Genomic DNA, 21,556 nt, shown 5'->3' with positions numbered 1-21,556 from the left:
AGGCTTTTCTGTTGTGTGCTTCTTACTATTATTATTGCAGCCCTTTTTTTTTCTAACGAGGCCTTTTTAAAATTCTGAAAGGATTCAATAGAGCATATGTGGAGAAGATGTTTCCACTTTGTGGCAGGGGAAGAATCCAAGCCCAGGGGTCATTAGTGGATGCTGGTTACCAATAAAGCCAGTCGGAAAATCAGAAGAAACCTCTTTGCCCAGAGAGTGGTTAGAATGTGGAACTTGCTGCCACAGAGAGTTGTTGCGGCAAATAGCATAGATGCATTTAAAGGGAAGAGAGAGAAAGGAACAGATGGATCTGTTGATAGGATGCGATGAAGGGAAGTGGGGGGGGGGGGGCTTGTTTGAGGCGTAAACACTGATCAGGGTCGGATGGGTTGAATGGCGTCTTTCTCTGATGTGCATTCTATATAACTTGCACGTTAAAACTTAACTGAGTTCTGAGAGGGTTTTCAGATTGTATCATCATGTCCTTGAGTTCCGTTCTCCCTTTATATGTTTATCGAGCTCCTCTTTAAATGTACCCATGCTGTTTGTCACAGCAAACCTGGAGAGTTTGTCTTGTATAATTTTCCTTGTATAATTCACCAATCAGGACAGGACCTGATGGTTTTGGGAAAGATCAGACTAGAACCAGCGGGCACAACCTCAGGCTAAAGGGACAATCCTTTAAAACAGAGATGAAGAGGAATTTCTTCAGCCAGAGTGTGGTGAATCTGTGGAACTCTTTTGCCACAGAAGGCTGTGGAGGCCAGGTCATTGAGTGTCTTTAAGACAGAGATAGATAGATTCTTGATTAATAAGGGGATCAGGAGTTATGGGGAAAAGGCAGGAGAATGGGATGAGAAATATATCAGCCATGATTGAATGGCGGAGCAGACTTGATGGGCCGAGTGGCCTAATTCTGCTCCTATGTCTTATGGTCTTATCAGGAGTGAAGTAGGCATAAATTCAGCAAGTGCAATGAACTACTAAATTAAACAACCTGAGCTTGCTTTCTGTTTTCTTTTAAAGTCCTCCTTTAAGCCTGGCTCCATTCTTTATGCACTGAGGGACAGGTCCTATGTAAACACAAGATAGAAATAACTTTTATTTATATCGTACCATTCACAACCTCAGTATGTTTGAAATGTTTCACAGCCAGTGAAGTACTGTTACTGACACTGTTGTAATGTATGGAAACATGGCAACCATTTTGCACAAGGCAAGAGTCCGCAAGCAGCAATGAGAGATGTGCCTCGATAATCTATTTTATGGATGATGGCTGAGGGATAAATATTGTTTGGGGCACCAGGAGAAGTTTCTCTGCTCTTTGACATAGCACAGTAAGAAGTCTAACAACACCAGGTTAAAGTCCAACAGGTTTATTTGGTAGCAAAAGCCACTAGCTTTCGGAACAGACTGTTCCTTCGTCAGGTGGAGTGGGAGATCTGATCACAAACAGGGCACAAAGACACAAACTCAATTTACATGAATAATGATTGGAATGTGAGTCTTTACAGCTAATCAAGTCTTAAAGGTACAGACAATGTGAGTGGAGGGAGCATTAAGCACAGGTTAAAGAGATGTGTATTGTTTCCAGACAGGACAGCTAGTGAGATTTTGCACATCCAGGCAAGTTGTGGGGGTTACAGATAGTGTGACATGAACCCAATATCCCGGTTGAGGCCGTCCTCATGTGTGCAGAACCTGGCTATCAGTTGACATCTTTGACATAGCAACCATTGGGATCTTTTATACCCACCTTAATGGACAGATGTGACCCTGATTAAATGCCTTATCTGAAAGATGTCACTTCTGTCTGTGCAGCAATCCCTCAGTAATGCACTGGAAAATGAGGCTAGGTCGTGTGCTCAAATGGATCCAGCCCATAATTTCCTGATTCACAGCTGCATGTCGCTGCTCACTGAGCCAAGGCTGACTCCTGCTACATGGATTGGAATCTGATATTTAGCCTCGGCACATCATGCTTTGAGAATTGCCTGAGCCATTAATTTGCTAACACGCACATCCTGAACACTGACTGCGTGGGGAGCGGTAGATCCAGCCTCCTTGTGTCTGCATCCTGAATGGGGCAAGCCCACTGAAGCTGGAGCCCAACTGTGAGATCAGATGGATGCCCCGTCTTGTTCCAAAGTTTTCAGAAATTCTTTCTAATGTTTTTGGAATTACGCCGTGGTTGGTGGTGGTTTGTAACTGAAAGCAGAAACGTGAAATGCAACTTGCCGTTTTCTTCATGCGTGGTGGAAACTCTGAGGATGGATGTTTTGGAAAAATTAAGTGGCAAGCTGAAGTGGAAAACACATTTCCTGAGCATAAGTGATTCAAACAGTGTGGAAAGTACCTGCAGTGTGGTCTTGAATGTGGGGCGTTGAGGGACTTGCCAGTTTCCGATGTAGGAAAAGCACCTCCTGCAGTTTCCCATGGGCAGGTTTGTCGCAGTTTCCTTCCAGTATGCTCCTGTGCTTCATCGAGAAGTTTCAGACCTTTTCTAAAACAAACATGAGCCCTGCCTGGCAACTGGAGCTGAAACCATTTGGACTCCCAGGAGGCTGAGTTCAAATCCTTCCTTTTCACTGACCCATAAGACTATAAGATATAGGAGCAGAATTAGGTCATTTGGCCCATCGAGTCTGCTCTGCCATTCAATCATGGCTGATCTGATTCTCATCCCCATTCTCCTGCCTTCTCCCTGTAGCCCTTGATCCCCTTATTAATCAAGAACCTATCTATCTCTGTCTTAAAGACACTCAATGACCTGGCCCCCACAGCCCTCTGTGGCAATGAGTTCCACAGAGTCACCACCCTCTGGCTGAAGAAAATCCTCCTCATCTCCATTTTAAAGGAGCATCCCTTCACTCTGAGGTTGTGTCCTCGAGTTCTAGTCTCTCTCACAAATGGAAACATCCTCTCCATGTCCACTCTATCTCGGCCTCTTAGTATTCTGTAAGTTTCAATTAGACCCCCCCCCCAGCATCCTTCTAAACTCCATCGAGTATAGACCCAGACTCCTCAACCACTCCTCATATGACAAACTCTTCATTTCTGGGATCATTCTTGTGAACCTCCTCTGAACCCCCTCCAAGGCCAACACATCCTTCCTTAGGTATGGGGTCCAAATGATAAGCATCCAATGATTGAGGCCAGGGAGGGCAATGAAAAATAGCAGATAAATAGAACTCTGGAGACGCATTTTTGATTGGCAGCACACACGGGAGTGGTTATAAGTTGGCTTCAGGTCCAGACATTATATTTGTCCTGCTTAAGGAGGAATTATGGAGAGCACGGTGGCACAATGGTTTGCACTGCTGCCTCACAGCTCCAGGGACCCAGGTTCGATTCCCAGCTTGAGTAACTGTCTGCACATTCTTCTGTGTCTGTGTGGGTTTCCTCTCAAGCATCCTCCCACAGTCCGAAAGATGTGCAGGTTAGGTGCATTGGCCAAGTTAAATTCTCCCTCCGTTTACCCGAACAGGCGCCTGAGTGTGGCGACTAGGGGATTTTCACTAACTTCATTGCACTGTTAATGTAAGACTATTCGTGACTAATAAACTTCAAAAAAGAGCCGTGACAGTGGGAAATAGTGTCGGGTAACTTGATAGAATAAAGACAAAATCGGGATCTTGAGCATGGACATTGACTTGTGGTTCTCATCGAACACTGAGCAGAATCCAATTCCCCAGAATCACCCTATTTAAAAATTCTTCGAATCCCTTGTGATAAAAATGAAACTGACTTAATTCAGTCAGTCTTCTAGTCATGAAGGAAACACATTGAGCTGCCTAAATTGGAGAAAAGGCTTTTGGGAGCAGAAGTAAAAGATGTCAGAAAGGTTTAGGTATAGTTTCGCTAAAACGGTCAGTGTAACCTCCTCCAGCCCTATAACCAACTGAAATCTCAGTGTAGTTCCTCTTCGGCAACCCCATCTTTTGTTTGTGCTGCCCCCTCAGCCAGGCCTGCAGCTGACCAGGTGTTCAGCTCTTAAGTTCTCTCCCTAAACCTCTCCACGTTGCCTCTTTGCTCTCTGAAGGTGCTGTTTAAAACCTTCAGTCAAGCTTTTGGTCATGTGTCCTAACAGCGCCTTCTGTGGCTCAGTGTTAAACTTTGTTTTGATAGTTGCTCCTGTGAAGCACTTCAGAGGATTTTGCTACTTCAGAGATGCTGTAAAAGTGCAGGATGTTGTATGCACGCACTCGTAGATTCCATTAAAGCCCAGAATTGGAAAGAATGTAGGATGATTGGTAGAATGAAGGATGATTGCAGAAATAGTTAAAAGGGAGGTTGGAAAAACAATCTCTTCACAGGGAGTGGTTAGACTGGATTTCTCTGCTGCAAAACACGGTTGCAACAAAAGACATATAAATTTGTTTGAAAGGGAAAGGCAGTTGCTTGAAGATTAATATGGGGAGTGGGATTAATGAGTGGTTATGTGGCAGTAAAATGGCAGCGTAGGTTTGATGGTCCAAACTAGGCCCCTCTCTTTCTGAGCTGTGACATAGTTTAGAAAAATCAGGTTTAGCATTGTAAAGAGTGCATTATTTCATTTAATACTTTTCTCATTTTCTTGTGGCCAAATTTGATTTCTGCTTCTCTCGGTTGTATCTATGATCATGTTTCACATTGTTGTATATATGTGCGTACCTGAACTTAAAACACCCACTCCCTCCACCACTGATGCAATTTGTCAGCGTGTCCTACCTCCAGGGTGCACTGCAGCAACTCACTGAGGATTCTTTAAAGCATCTCCCAGATGCATGATCACCATTACCCAGAAGATCGAGGGCAGCAAACTCATGGGGGGGCGGCAACATCACCTCTCGAGTCTCACACCATCCTGACTTGGACACATATCACTGTTGCTCCATTTTCACGAGGTCTAAATCTTGGACCTCCCTATCTAACAGTACTGTGAGAATACCTTCACACAGATTCTAACCGTTCAAGAAAAAAGCCCATTGTTATCACAAAGTATGGGCAGTAACTGTTGGTCTTGCTGGTGATGCCCACATGCCACAAATGATTTTTTTTAAAAATTCCTTTATATGCAAGGTCCTATTTTGTCTCTTGCTTTAAATGCACACTTGGAAGCTGCTAACAGCTGGATTTTTAGCCTTCATGGCTTTACTGTCAGAAGAAGCACTAGTAAACCAGGGCATGAGCGTGAGTATTACAATGCAATGAGACAATATTAAACCTCCAGTAACCAACCCGTAACAGTTAACAGCTTGTTATTTGCATAAGAGTTCAGGAAAAGAAAAATCAATGGTTATGCTTCAAAATCAAATAAAACCCGTCAAGTCAAGATTATTCAGAACAAGAGGAACAAGTACAGTCTGTAGGGGACGGGAGGAAAGGAGCTTTTGTTGGATAGGAAACCTTAGTGATGCACCTCCTTGTACAGAATGAAGGTATTTGAATTCTTCTTCCCCAGCATGCTGCCTTCTGAGCTTATATCCGGTGGACTAAACTCGACAATGTTACATCGAAGGACTGCAGCCGACAGGAAACAGCTGAGCATCCCTCAGATTCCTTAGCTTGGGGAAGCGACCCACAGTGCAGGATTACTAAGAGCTGCTTCCAAGTTTTGCAAGAGCGAGAAGGGAGAGCTGGCCCCTAGGGTTTCCGCTGATTCAGCAATTGGGTTTCCACATGTCGCTGGAACCTGGCTGTAAAAGTGAAAGGGTGACGAGTGCCACACTTAAGGCAGTGACATGTAGTTGTTACGCGCTCTGAATGGGTGGGAGACAAATAACTGGGCAGCATAATAGAAACCTAGGACTTGGAGGAGTTTATTTAGCCCCTCAAGCCTGTGCAGCCATGCAATGAGAGCATGGCCGGTTTGCAACCTAACCCCATATACCAATGTTTTCCCTCATCCCTTTAATTCATCAATTTCATATTTAAAATTAATAATTGACTGAACATAAATTGCTGTTTGTGGAAGAGTTCCAAATTTCTATTCCCCTTTACACCTAGAACTGTTTCCTAGCTGAATCTGTCAAAGCACCTATTCTTGTTTTGGAGACACTGTAATGAAGTTTTTAAAAAATTCTATCTCATGCTATATTGATTTTATGTGACATGACATTTTCCCTCTTTAGAGTTTCATTATCTTGCATTTTTGAGTGTTTTAACTTCCTAATGTTAAATTATGAAGCAACAGAATCTAGCTCCTTTCCAGCATCAGAGCAGTACGCTTCAGTGTAAACTGTGTATAAACCTGTATTCAAACAAATAAAGTGCCCTATTTATATTGGCAAGTTGTTCATCAACTCAACCCACAGTCTTACCAGAATCCAATATTTAATTGCCAGCATGAACTCTCGCGTCTATTCCGGCTTTACATACACCCACCTCTGGAGTGTATTTCATGCCGAGTTCAAATCCTGAGACATTGTAGTGTAAGCTGTGATTGCAACATTGCCCACATCTGTTTTAAAACTGTATCGGACAGTTCGAAGTCTTTTCCCGTAGCTTATACTCGCAACGTTAAAACAAAAATATGATTCATGTATGAGACACTGAAGATGACCCAGTTCGAACTCTCATTGTGAAAATGGCAGCAACCTTTCATCCAACCCCCATGAGTATTAAAAAGTGTGAGCTGGAAATACTCGGTAGGTCTGGTAGCTTCTGTGGAGAGAGCGAAAAACAAAGTTAACATTTCAAGTTGAATGAGATTTTATTTTCCACAGAACTGGGTATTGGTGTATGAACCAGCCACAAGTTTGTGGCTTTTTGATTGCCTTATCTATGTAAAGGATCAGGATGCAAAAAGGAACGGGTAACCCATCAGTTGTGGTTTCTGTGGTAACCTGCAATACCAGCGTATTGTTTAAGACTGCGTAACCAAATCAGATCGCTTTTACTTTGATGATTTCATACGGATTTTCTAGTTTGAGACTTGTTGGAACTACTCTATCTTGTCCCTGTAGTCGTGTAAAATATGACTTGCATTTTACAAACATTTTTCATAACCTCCGAAAGGATGTCACCCAATACTGTACTTTTAAAGTACAGTAACCATTGTGAAATGGGAGAAAAAGGCAGAAAATTTGCACACAGCACAAACTCATTAATAGCAATATGATAATCTCATGTCAGTGATGTGGGGATAAATTTTGTCCAGGATGTTAGGCAGAACTCCCTTGTTCTTTTGCATCCACCTGAGAGAGCAGATGGGAAGCTCGGTTTAATGTCTCATCCAAAAGGCAACACCTTTTGCAGCACTCAGCATGATGCTGGCAGTGTTAGCCTTGGGAGTGGGACCCGAACCCACAATCTTCTGATTCGAGAGGCACTGCTGCTCCAACTGAGCCACAGCTGACACCTGAAGTAAGAGCGAAGGGCAGGATGATGAAGAGTAAGGAATATTGGAGCAAGACTGTTTCAGGCCACTTGTGCACTTCATTATTGCTTTATATAAATTAAGTTTATTTATTCGTCACAAGTAGGTTTACTGCAATGAAGTTATTGTGAAAATCCCCCAGTTGCCACACTCCAGCACCTGTTCGGACACACTGAGGAGGAATTTAGCATGGTCAATGCACCTAACCACTGTCTTTTGGACTGTGGGAAGAAACTGGGTGCATCCGGAGGAAGCCCCACAGGCATGGGGAGAACGTGCAGACTCCGCACAGACAGTGACCCGAGCCGGGAATCGAACCTGGGTCCCCAGTGCAGTGAGGCAGCAGTGCTAACCACTGTGCCACCGTGCCGTCCGAATATATTTATATTGTTAAAGAGCAACTGACAGCAAAGGTATCTTTCCTTGGCTACACTTGGAAATATAAAAGGATCAGTTTGCCACCCTCCAGCACCAGCAGCAGGCTGTCTTTTCTGGATACTGGCTGCACGATCCCGAGTTGTAAACTGGATCCACTGGAAAATGAATGAGGAAGGTCTAGAGAGAGGTTAGTATACCATTGTGGTCCCAAAGACAGTTCAGAAATGCTGCAGAATCTTTAGAACAATGCTGATGGAAGCCCCCGGTGAAATATTTTGCACTAGCTGATTAGTGGAGTTTAAATATCAGAGGGGTGACCGGATACAGGCCTTTTAAGTCATGAAGGGTTTCAATCGGGTAGGCCCGGTAAGATGTTTTCATTTGTGGGAGAGACCAAAACTAGAGGCCATAACAATAACAAAGGCAAAATACTGCAGATGCTGGAAGTTTGAAACACAAACAGCAAATGTTAGAAATACTCAGGCCAGGCAGCGCTATGGAGAGAGAAGGCGAGTTCATTAATATTTCAGATTGATGACCTTTTGTTAAGAGTGGAACATGCCTAAAGGAATGGCTGAGACAAAGAACAGATTCATTTAGGGGAAGCGAGGGGTGGCATGGTGGCACAGTGGTTAGCACTGCTGCCTCTCAGCGCCAGGGACCCGGGATCAATTCCCAGCTTGGGACACTGTGCGGAGTTTGCACGTTCTCCCAGTGTCTGCGTGGGTTTCCTCCGGGTGCTCCGGTTTCATCTCAGTCCAAAAGACGTGCCGGTTAGATGCGTTGGCCATGCTAAATTCTCCCTCAGTGTCCCAAGATGTGTAGGTTAGATGGTTAATCCTCGGGTCACTTTCTGTGTGCAGTTTGCACGTTCTCCCGGTCGTCTGCGTGGGTTTCCTCCGGGTGCTCTGGTTTCCTCCCAGAGTCTGAAAGACGTGCTGGTTAGGGTGCATTGGCCATGCTAAATTCTCCCTCAGTGTACCCGAACAGGCACCGGAGTGTGGCGACTAGGGGATTTTCACAGTAACTTCGTTGCAGTGTTAATGTAAGCTTACTTGTGACTAATAAATAAACTTTAACTTTAGCTATGTAAATGGGGTAAGGAGGATACTTGTGTGGAGCATTAACACCAGTTTGGCTGAATGATAACCTGTATTGCATTAAATTTACAGTTAATCATTCATACCTTGCAAAGATCTTTGTTTTGTGGTCATCTGAGTGGGCTTTCACTCCTTTTCCAGTGGTAACACATTAGGCAACAGACATCTGGGAATATCTGATGCAACTGGACTTCAGTATTCTGCATCAATTCAAATAAAATGCCAGTGAAAACATTTCACGCAGCTGCTCCTGACTGACCAATACTGTGAGACCTCCTCGATCGTGGTGCTTCGGAGACCTCTGGAAATTCATCAAACACTTCAATTGACCTTGTGCCATGAAACCTTTTCGACATTTAATCTCCCCCGCCCTTCATCCTATCAAAATCTTCCCTTTTGATCATAGAATCATAGAAACCCTACAGTGCAGAAGGAGGCCATTCGGCCCATCGAGTCTGCACCGACCACAATCCCACCCAGGCCCTACCCCCACATATTTACCCGCTAATCCCTCTAACTACGCATCTCAGGGACAATTTTTAACCTGGCCAATCAACCTAACCCGCACATCTTTGGACTGTGGGAGGAAACCGGAGCACCCGGAAGAAACCCACGCAGACACGAGGAGAATGTGCAAACTCCACACAGACAGTGTGGACACAGATCATTTTCCCACTGCACCCCCTTCACTTGCACAAAGCCTGTAACATTTTTACTTTTCCCAGTTCTAATGAAAAGTCACAGACCTGAAACATTAACTGTTTCTCTCTCCACAGATGCTACCAGTCATGTTGAGTATTTCCAGCATTTTCTGCTTTTAGCTCAGATTCCCAACATCTGCAGAGTTTTGCTTTTTCCTCAAGAGTTAATGTTCTGTCCAGTTTTTTGAGTAGGGGAGACCTCCTGATGTGGAAGAGTGTTTGAGGTTCTAGGGCACAGGCAGGAAAGAAAATCTGGCCACAATCTGATCAGCCATGATTTAATTGAATGTCAGAGCAGGCTTGAGGGGCCGAATGGCGTCTTCCGACCAATGACCTAATGAGATGATTTGAATCTTTGGGCTTCGTCTTAAGCAAACCTTATATTTTTGGCTCTTTTGGTGGGCGAACAAAAATTGGGCTTTGGAAGCAGGATTCAAGGCAACAGAAACGAAACCAGGCTTGGTAACAAGGCTTTGAATCTGTAGTAAATGCTTCAAAGCAATTTTGAGTTCTGAGGAACTTTGTACCTTGCAACAAGCATAATGGGACTTCAAAACAAATCACTTCAAATTCTACATTTCATTGATCTGGACGAGTTTACAATGCTGAAGGTACCTCGACGGTCCAACGCCAAAACTTTAAATGAATGTACTTCTTGGAACCGATGTCAGACCTGTAGCGCAGCTCTTTGTAATATTTATACAGTACAGTTACATCAAAGTATTAAATCTACGAAAAAAAATTGGCCCAGTCTCCCCGAATGTAATTTCTTACCACTGTTGCTTAGTGACCACAAATGTTACCATACGTAGTGCAGTAAATTACTTTGTGTGAAACGTGTTCATTTTTTCCAATGAGTCACAGCTGAAAGGCAATCTATGCCCACTTTTGAAAGGCCTTTATATATATTACATGTTTAACCAGTATAGGTACTCCTAGCTTTCTCTTAAAATGGTGGGATCAGCAACAGAGATTAATCTTTGAAACAACAACTACGACATGCATTCATATGGCGCTTTTAGCATGGTAAAATGCCCCAAGATCTTTCAAAGGAGCGTCATCCAGCAAAACCTGCCACTCGACCACCGAAGATGAATTAGGACAGATGATTCCAAGCTCGATCAAAGGGAATACATTTTAAAGAGCACCTTAAAGGTGGTAGAGAGGTTTCAAGAGTGAGTTTGAGGGCTTAAGTCCGTGGCATCTGAAGCCACAACCTTTAATGGTGGAGCAATTAAAATTGGGAATGGGCAGGAGGCCAGAATTAGAGGAGGGCTGTTAGGCTGGAGCAGGCTACAGAGTTTGGGGGGGGGGGGGGGGGGGGACGGGACGGTGGTTGACACCGTGGACAGATTTAGAAATGAGAGGAAGAATGTTAAAATTGAAACGTTATTAAAGCCGGAGATAATTTGAGTTGGTGAGCAAGAGTGACAGATAAACATAAAGGCAAAAATACTGCGGATGCTGGAACCTGAAGCAAAAACAGAAAATGCTGGAAAAACTCAGCAGGTCAGACAGCACCTGTGGAGAGAGAATAGAGCCAACGTTTGAAGTCTGGATGACCCTTCGTCAGAGCTGAATGAAGGGTCATCCAGACTCGAAACGTTGGCTCTATTCTCTCTCCACAGATGCTGTCAGACCTGCTGCGTTTTTCCAGCATTTTCTGTTTTTGTGATGGATAAACATCCTTGGTGAAAATTAGGGCTCGGGCAGCAGAGCTTTTGATGAGCTTAAGTTTATGTAGGGTGGAAGATGGGAGGCTGGCCAGGAGATGATTTGATTTATTATTATTTTCACATGTATTAACATACAGTGAAAAGTATTGTTTCTTGCGCGCTATACAGACAAAGCATACCATTCATAGAGAAGGAAATGAGAGAGTGCAGAATGTAGTGTTACAGTCATAGATAGGGTGTAGAGAAAGATCAATTTAATATGAGGTAGGTCCATTCAAAAGTCTGATGGCAGCAGTGAAGATATGAGTCGGTTGGTACATGACCTCAGACTTTTGTCTCTCTTTCCTGACGGAAGAAGGTGGAAGAGGGAATGCCCGGGGTGCGAGGGGTCCTTAATTATGCTGGCTGCTTTTCAGAGGCAGCGCGAAGTGTAGACAGAGTCAATGGATGGGAGGCTGGTTTGCGTGATGGATTGGGCTACATTCACGACCTTTTGTAGTTCCTTGCGGTCTTGGGCAGAGCAGGAGCCCATACCAAGCTGTGATACAACCAGAAAGAATGCTTTCTATGGTGCATCTGTAAAAGTTGGTGAGAGTTGTAGCCGACATGCCAAATTTCCTTAGTCTTCTGAGAATGAATGCGATGGTTGGAATAGTCATGTCTAATTTTAATCAAGGTGTTAATTCTGTGCAGTGCTGGGGTCATTTGAAAACTGACTGCAGAATAATGCTAGATATGAGATGTTTGCTGACTCTATTGCCTAAAAAAAAGTCTTGCCATAAACTTTCATTTCCTTGGGTCCTTCCTCTGCCTGGCTAGTCTGAGAGATGCATTGGTTCATGATGTCAAGAAGCAGATGGTGCAATCTTTCCAGATGGAGGAGGATGAATGTTCGGGGCTTAATGCAAATTTCCAGTCTCAATCCAAGGGATCAGACAGTCTTGCTGCTTTTCTGCAGGGCTGGTAGTTATGGGACACGTGTCACAACACTTGTACGCTGACAGTTATCTTGTAACAACCCGGGGGATGCAAGCTGGCACATTATACAATGTATTGCACTTTGCATTTTGCTGAATTTAAAGTGGCCCGTCTCTTTAAGGCAAGGCAGTCTAAGGGCTCAAATGCCGGGATTCATTTGAGGTAGTGATAGTGAGGCAGGTATGCCAAATGGGGTCAGTTCAGTAGGAATCAGTGCTTTATTTTAGCATTGTTTTGGTGTGACGGGCAAGATGCAGAATTATTTTTATATTGATAGATATAGAGATGTACATAAAGGATAATTGCATTGAGTAGAGAACATTTGTTTGTCAGTAGATAGGTTGAATAAAGATGTTACTAAGTCATGGTATGAATTAAAACACTATTCCATTAACCGTGGGTCATGGGTTTGAGCACAGGATGAATATCTCCTTTGCTAACTGCAAGATGTTAACTTAAGTGTTCTGGCCAATGGAGCATAAAAATCTTTGGATGGGGGTTTATGGGTTGCCTTGGATTAAATTGCAGTTTTTTAAATTTATGTCCATATTGTTCTCAAGAATGGCAAATGAATTTGCATAAACTGAACTTTGTAAGACAAATTAAATCTGCTACTACTTGTGTAGATTTTCATTCTTGTAGCAAGTTCACAAGAAAACACTTCAAATTGTCACTGGGAGTATCAGAGCAATGTAGCTATGTATTAGAATCCTACAGTACAGAAGGAGGCCATTCGGCCCTTCAAGGCTGCACCAATCCCACCCAGGGATTCCCCTAACCCCACACATTTAATCCTCCTGACACTAGGGTCAATTTATCATGGCCAATCAACCTAACCCACACATCTTTGGACTGTGGGAGGAAACCGGAGCACCCGGTGGAAACCCAAACAGACATGGGGAGAACGTGCAAACTCCACACAGACAGTGACCCAAGGCCAGAAGTTAACCTGGGTCCCTGGTGCAATGTGTCCGGTGACTTAAAAAACAATATGAACTACATTTCTGTTTTTTGCGGTAATGGTGATGTAGTAGGACTATTTCTGAAGTTTGTAGGCAAATGACGTGTTTGCATAAGTAGGTTTTTTAATAGCCCTGGAAGAAAAATCCATTATAGGCAGATTTTCTTCAATTTTGTTTGTTTGAAGTGATGGCTCAATAAGCATAGAAGTTGAAAGAAACAAAAGCTCCTTTCCTGATCACAGTACGTCCCATATCATTTCACTTCACAGTCTGTGCTGTATTTTCTAAACTGTAATCTTATTTATGTACCCTGTTACCAGTTGCTGTATTTATGCTTATTGGAATGCATTGATCTAATTTTCCCACTGGGATTGCTGTTTCTAGAGAGGATGGGATTAAATTGTAAAACGAAAGTGTACGTTCCAACAAAGTTGAAATGTTCAGAACAAATAAATTTCTCAGTTCTGTTTTGAGTGTACCATGGATGTTGTATGTATCTTACCCTGTTTTATCAGCTGGTTTCAATTTTGTTTCACCATAGATTAATTCTTAGAGTCATTATGGCACCAAAGGAAGCCAGTCGGCCCATTGAGTCCATACTGGCTTCCTGTAGAGTGGTTTAATCAGTCCCATTCCTCCACTCTATCCTCATTGCTCTGCAAGTTTATTTCTCTCGAGTGCCCATCCTTTTGAAATCATTTACTGTCTCTGCTGCATAAAAATGTCCTTCCTCACAATCCCCCATCACTTGTCCAAAACCGTAAATTTGTGTCTCCTTGTACAATCAGCTAATAGGAACAACTTTTATTTGTCCATTCTATCTGCTGTATTTAATATTATGTCTCAAATCTTTGTGTAGCAATGCATTTTATTGTAATGGATTCCAAGCTTTTTGTTCTCCTGGTTCTCTTGATATATACAGTAAGAAGTTTAACAACACCAGGTTAAAGTCCAACTGGTTTATTTGGTAGCAAAAGCCACACAAGCTTTCGGAGCTCCAAGCCCATTCCTCACCTGAAGAAGGGGCTTGGAGCTCCGAAAGCTTGTATGGCTTTTGCTACCAAATAAACCTGTTGGACTTTAACCTGGTGTTGTTAAACTTCTTACTGTGTTTACTCCAGTCCAACGCCGGCATCTCCACATCATCTCTTGATATATGCCATAAAGTTGGGGGTTAGGGCTCAGAAAATGTTTAATGACCCCTGTTGCCAATAGTCAGTCTCCTTTGGATCGTGGCATATTTGACAATTCCTTTCTTGTATTGCTGTCTGCCCAGGCATTGATATTGCACTCCGATCAGAATCTGTACTGGCCTCACACCAGTGAGTTCTGTGTAGTTGACCGTTCTATTTACTCGTCTGTAATGTGGTTTGGTGTCCCCTGAGTTGTTGTTGTTGTTCCAACAACAACATTACTGTGGCTATCAGAGCAGGGCAAAGGCTGGAAATCCTGCGGCAAGTAACTTAAATCCTGATTCCCAAAATTGTGTCCACCATCTACAAGGCACAAGTCAGGAGTGCAATGGAATACTCTCCACTTGCCTGGGTGAGTGCAGCTCCGACAACATTCAAGAAACTTGACACCATCCAGGGCCAAGCAGTCCCGCTTGATTGCTATCCCTTCCACACCACGTGGTAGCCACGTGTACAGCTACAAGATGCACTGCAGGAATTCACCAAGGTTCCTTAGGCAGCACCTTCCAACCCACGACTACTACCATCTAGAAGGGCAAGAGCAGCAGATACCTGGGCACAGTCACCAGTGGTGAAGTGACTTAAATCAGAGTTGAGCATGAGGCACAATTGGAGGAGCAGAGATATCTTGGGAGGATTATAGGGCGAGAGGAAGTTACAATTTGGGGAAGGGCGAGATCACTGAGATTTGAAAGCAAGGATGAGATTTTTAAAATCAAGGCATTGCCAGAACAGATCCCAGTGTGGGTCAGCAAATGCGGGCAATGTACCTGTAACAAAAGGCATATTTCACTTGTCCACATTGTTAACCTGACTCTCAGCAAACCTTCACGACAGCGCAGAGTCGCTGAGCAGAAACTGATAGCCAAGTTCCACACACATGAGGACGGCCTAAACCCGGATGTTGGATTTATGTCACACTATCAGTATCCCCCACAGCTTGCCTCCTGGGCTTGCAGAATTTCACTAGCTGTTCTGTCTGGAGACAATACACATCTCTTTAACCTGTGTTTAATGCTCCCTCCACCCACATTGTCTGTACCTTTAAGACCTGGCTGGCTTTAGGGATTCGCATTCTAATCAGTATTCTGCAACTTGATTTTGTGTCTGCGCCCTGTTTGAGAGCACATTTCCACTCCATCTGACGAAGGAGCAGTGCTCCGAAAGCTTATGGTATTTGCGACCAAATAAACCTGTTGGACTTTAACCTGGTGTTGTGAGACTTCTTACTGTCTCAGCAAACTACCAGGCGAATCAGATTACTCTCTTTAGTCTGGACCTGTATGGGCCAGGGAAGAGATTATTGATTTGTGCCCTTCTCTGACCATAAAACATGGAAGCAGAAGTAGGCCATTCAGCCCATCAATCTGCTCCATCATTAATTGCACTCTTGACTAATCCAAAATGAAAATCTTGAACTACGCTTTCCTGCCTTATCCTCATAACCCTCGATTCCATTACTGATTAAAATCTGCTTTGCAGTAAAGAATTCCACAGATTTCACTGCCCTCAGAGAAGAAATTCCTCCTCGTCTCTGTCTTAAATGAGTGACCCCTTTACTTTTGAGATTATGTCCTCGTAGACAGCGTAGATCCTAAATTCCACTGCTTTTCTGATTTAGAATTCTTGAATAAGCCAGTAGCGCAGGAACAGCCCTTTCCAAACCTCCAGGCATAAAAAAGCAAATGGGATGAAACAGCACAGCAGAACTTGAAGCTCAAATTAAACAACTCTTCAGCGTTTCAGGATGTCAGGGCCACGCTTTGGGCATCCTGGTTTTCTAGACCATGTTGTCTGTGTAGTGTCAGGCATGGAATGGTATGGGGAGAATCTCAAGAAGGCAGCACTCAGACGTCATACAAGTTCTTAGAATTCTGGGGATTTATTTCTCGTCAACTCCTCCTCCGATATCTTTCAAAATGCATATAAGTGTAATTATCAGTGAGAATTTGAAAACCCCAGTGATTTTGCCAGCTGTCGGAAATATTTTGTAGGATGAAGTAAGTGTAATATTACAAAGCTTGGTAATTAAAGTGAATGACCACCATCTGACTGGCGTAGCAGGGTTTAACTAGGTGCTTCAATGAATCGTGTGTACAAGTGTTACAATTTTAGTTTTGTTTTTTTTCCCAGAAGCTCTGCACCGTCCAGATTTTGAGTCACAGGGCCTGAACGAAGCTGCCCGGTGGAACTCCAAAGAGAACTTGCTTGCTTGTCCTAGTGAAAATGACCCCAACCTCTTTGTTGCACTGTATGACTTTGTTGCCAGCGGGGACAATACACTCAGCATAACCAAAGGTGAGCAACAAATGGCATGCTTCCAAAAGACATTGCCAAATTCATTCATGATCGTTGAACTTGGTACAGAGCTAGGATATACTTCAGAGATAAAGTGGGCTGGAGTTGGATGGGAAGTGGGAAAGCAAAGGATGCCACGAGGGGAAGGAACATTACCTGTTAACCTAGGCTATTCTCTCAAGTCACTAAATCCCTGCCGATGGGCACTCTACTTGTGCAAGCTGACATTATGGCGAACGGACGCAAAATCGATAATTTATGAAGATAGTAAATGGGATTTGGTTTGCCACCATTTTGGCACCAATGTGGCAGAGTTTTCATTTGGCAGCTAAAAGTACCTTTGGACCCATGCCACTTTATGACCTCTTGCAATAATTTTTTTAAAGAGTGGTTCCTAAAATATGTGCAATTCTGTGCAATTGTTTATAAGTGAGTCACTTGATATTTGAGACTCGGTCAACATTCCAAAATTGGAAATTGTTGTCTTCCTGCTGATTTCGAAGTCCACCATTCGATGGTGGCGATATCGTAGTTCTTATTACTGAGTGTGAAGAAATTCACTAATTCAGAATTTACAATTTTTCATCTAAATGTAACCATTTTTATAGTCTTCCCAAATATTTAATTATTGGCCTTTTCTGATGATAGTTGACAATTAAGGGGAGGCAGAAGTAGAATTGCTGGTTTAGTTTGATTTATCGTGAACAATGATTTGCCTGATGTCTAGTTAGTAGCTTGAAATAGAAAACTGTATTCCTGAATCAGAAAGTTAGATTGGAGTGACACTGTCACTCTTGTTTTCATGCTCAGGTGTTTGGGTGTATATCAGTGCAAAATCACATGTTACCAGGCACACTGAAACACTAAAGTATGGAACCCACCTCCCTTGCTTTTTGGAGACCATTTTGCATCTAATTCAGTGTAAATCCAACCCTGGACTGGATCACAGTATGCAGTTGGTGTTTGCATTTTGTCTGTCTTGCCCAAGTCAGGGAAATCTGGCGACAACTAAATGGGAAGCAAACCTATTTCCCCCATAACTCAGGGGTGCATCCTAGTAGGTCAGCCACAGAGAGAGGTGATTTGGTGGCAGTATCTTGTTACTCTAATGACTGGGGAAGACGGTAGAATATTTTGGAAAAGGAGATTGAGGCCAAATGAAAACTCTGTCACATTGGTACCAAAAGTGGTGGTAAACCAAATCCCATCTAACATCTCCATAAATTATATATTTTGCTTCCGTTTTCCATAACGTCAGCTTGCGGTAGCAGGATGTCCATCGGCAGGGATTTAGTGACTTGGGAGGATAGTCTAGGTTGACATGCAGTGTTCCTTCTCCTCGTGCATTGGAAAGTTGAAAGGATCTTCAAAACTCGATCCAGAATTACAGAGAACGATAACAGTGCGGTTAAGAAACAACGATGTTCAGTGCAATCTGAGCTGCAACAGATGTTCAAGGAAATGGCTTCAGTTTGCTGAGTGTGTGATGCAACAACTTGTGTATTGAGACCTTCAGTAACTGATTCTCTTTCCGTCAGGTGAAAAGCTTCGTGTTTTGGGATACAACCACAATGGAGAATGGTGCGAGGCTCAGACTAAAAATGGTCAGGGCTGGGTTCCCAGCAACTACATTACACCTGTTAACAGTCTAGAGAAACACTCCTGGTACCATGGGCCAGTCTCACGCAATGCTGCCGAGTACCTCCTCAGCAGTGGCATCAATGGGAGTTTTCTGGTACGAGAGAGTGAAAGTAGCCCCGGACAAAGATCCATATCACTTCGTTATGAAGGAAGGGTATACCACTACAGGATAAACACTGCGTCTGATGGAAAGGTATGTCTCCACTCCAGGCTATTGACATTGACATGCTAAGAGTTTAAGTTTATTTATTAGTGTCACAAGTAGGCTTACATTAACACTGCAATGAAGTTACTGTGAAAATCCCTTGTGAAATATAATAGTTGCGTCAGGATTAACAACCGAGATGCCTGTGGAGGACGCATTATATTCATTGATCAAGGCGTTCTGGTGCTTCATGTAATTTAGTCATTTAATGTATATAAATAGAATTACAACATAGAAACGAGGGCCATTCAGCCCAGTTGGTTCATGCTTATGTTTATCCTGCGAGCAAACTTCCTCCTGTCTTGCTGATAGAGTTCCACATTCTCACCACACTCTGGGTAAACCTTCCTAACTAACCCCACTGTGAAAGTGCCTACGCCACAGGGATTTCAGGGGTTCATAAAGATGGCTCACCACCACTCTCTTGAAGGCAACAAGGGACGGACGATAAATGCTGGCTTTGCCAATGATACCCCATTAGTAAATTTTTTAAATCTCTTGAATTCCCTGTTGGATTTAGTATCTTATATTTATGACCTCTGGTTCTTGGCCACTAGCCCAAGTGGAAATGTCTTCTCTACATCTATCCTATCAAACCGTAAAGATTTCTTGCTTCTCATTCTTGATTTTTATAAAGAAATTGGCCCCAGTCTGTTCATTTTCTCCTGATGGTTATAGCCTCTCACTTCTGGTATCATCCTCGTAAACCTCTTTTGCACCTTTTCCAGCACCTTTTTTTTTTGTTCCTCCTTGTGATATGGAGACAAGGACAGACCTCTGAACTCAAAACAATGTATAAGAAGCTGTATGATTGTTCTGACTGTTAAAGATTTGTCCGCTGTACTCTGCGTATATTTAGTGTTCAGATCCCTCCATCCTTACACAGTATATGAGCTTCATTTAGAATGTGACTAGTTCTCAATTCCGACACAAATAAACTTCAAGAGGGTATGTTTTAAAAATACCAAAATTAGGTGTTTTAATTTTGCATTCTGCCCTGTTTAGTGGGTTCAATGACCCAAATTGTGTAAGTACATAGATTAATATGCACATCATATACTTGAGTGCTTTTGTCAAGCGTCTGGTATTAGAGACGGAGAAGTATCTATCTGGTGGTATATCGCATCCCTCAAAAACATCTTGACTGCTTTTATTTGGGATGAATTATTCTGCAATGCGATTGTAGATGTTTTGCCAAAAAAATAAGCTGTTTTGTACAGATTTAAATTCCACAAACTGCACTGAGATGAACGACCAATTGATCTGTTTTTGATGGGGTTGGTGGAGAAAAGAATATGAGCACCTCCTGACTGCAGCATTTGCAAAACAGAAACATAGAGCAGTCTTTGTAGTTATGTTTCAGAACATTACCTAAATAGAAATGCAGATGCAGAGTTTGGTTGGAAGCTGTGTATTCCCAGATGGAAAGGTCCTACCTGACCTTAAAATACAATTCTCAAGAGTTGACTCTAGCAGTTGGACATAATGGTGATTGGAACACATTGGGAAGTGAAGGAGGAAAGTTGCTGATGCATTGGTGGTGTATTTGTTCTCTGAATGAAGGAACCGCCTGCATCCCTTGAGCAACATCTATTAAGAATGTAATTCAGTGTCTGGGTTCTGTGCCTTTTTGGAAAACAAAATCATGATTTGCTTTTTTAAACATAAGGCGAGAAGCTAGCTGGAAAGCTTCAAGTCTTGGAGAGCCATATTATAAAAGAATAGGGGAGGAGGTTTGATCAAACTTTGTAAAATGTAAATCGGAACATGCAAATGTTGGAAATCTGGTCCAGCAAAGCAGTTGGTCGGCGTTGGAAGGCGAGAACAATAAAAGTTTATTAATTTATTAGTCACAAGTAAGGCTTGCATTAACACTGCAATGAAGTTACTGTGAAATTCCCCTAGTTGCCACAGTCCGGCGCCTGTTCAGGTCAATGCACCCTAACCAGCACGTCTTTCAGAATGTGGAAGGAAACCGGAGCACCCGGAGGAAACCCACACAGACACGGGGAGAACATGCAAACTCCACACACACACTGACCCAAGCCGGGAATCGAACCCGGGTCCCTGGCGCTGTGAGGCAGCAGTGCTAAACCACTGTGCCGCCCTGCTGTGCGACCATGTCACAATATTTCGGCCCATTTCTGTCCGGGGATGTTCACTGCACGTGTTAGCCTGCCTGCCCTCTCCACTCCACACATACTGACTGACCTGCTGAGTACTTCGAGCACGCTCTGTTTTTATGTAAGCATGCTTTAAGTTATAAGTGAGGGGAACTATCATCAACCGCAAGGAAGGAAATCCTTTGAGAGGTTGTTATTCATCCTGAGAGAATTCTGTTGGGGTTTTTTTTGGCAGTGTATAAGGTGAATCTGGAGCACAATATTTTTTTTAAAAAAAAGATCCACCCTTTTCACTTGTTTGCCATTCTGTTTATTTTTATTTTCACATTATGAATAAAATATCCTGCGTTGCATTCCTGTGATTTCCTGGCCGGCTCTGCCTGCCTTTCATTTCAGTGGCATAGACAGTATTTTTTTCAGGGAAGGTTCATCAAAGAGACAGTTAAACTGCAGCATAGAAACAGGCCATTCGGCCCATCTGGCCCTTGCCAGTGTTAATGCTCCACATGTGTCACCTCCTTCCCCTTTTCGTCTCACCCTATCAGCCTAACCCGTTCCTTTCTCTCTCATGTGTTTATCTGCCTTCCCCTTAGTACATCTATACTATTTTTCTCCACAATGCTTTGTGTGTAGTAATTCCTATTGGATATATGCTCCTTTACTCCATTTGAACTTATTATCCAAGTATGTGACATTATTATTCCCAATGTCATTATTACTCCCAAAATGCCCCAGCTCACATCAATCTTTATTGAAATTCATTTGCCAAATCCGTGCCCATTTCTGCTAGTTTATTGATTTCTTTTTGTATAATATTGCATCTTTCCATTGTTTTGAGACAACTCCAATTTGGTGCCCATTGGTTTGCCAGACCCGACTAATTCTACTTCAAAAAATCTGTTATATGAAAAGAAATTTCAATGCAACTGCATTTCCTCCAC

The 21,556-nt window shown here is 43.0% G+C and overlaps 1 protein-coding gene across 3 annotated transcripts in view; it reads left to right on the top strand.

Moving 5' to 3' along the window:
• abl1 (c-abl oncogene 1, non-receptor tyrosine kinase) overlaps positions 1 to 21,556 on the top strand; it is a 176,006-nt gene that overhangs the window by 99,485 nt on the left and 54,965 nt on the right. For all 3 annotated transcript variants that reach the window (XM_078226238.1, XM_078226240.1, XM_078226239.1), the window contains exons 2-3: positions 16,482 to 16,646; positions 18,185 to 18,480. In XM_078226238.1, the coding sequence (XP_078082364.1) occupies positions 16,482 to 16,646; positions 18,185 to 18,480 (461 nt within the window). The remainder of the gene's footprint in view (positions 1 to 16,481; positions 16,647 to 18,184; positions 18,481 to 21,556) is intronic.

The sequence above is a fragment of the Mustelus asterias genome, chromosome 13, assembly GCF_964213995.1.
Source record: "Mustelus asterias chromosome 13, sMusAst1.hap1.1, whole genome shotgun sequence".
NCBI classification, from domain to species: domain Eukaryota; kingdom Metazoa; phylum Chordata; class Chondrichthyes; order Carcharhiniformes; family Triakidae; genus Mustelus; species Mustelus asterias.
The sequence above is the reverse complement of the archived record's forward strand: the minus strand, read 5'-3'. Positions and strand labels throughout refer to the sequence as shown.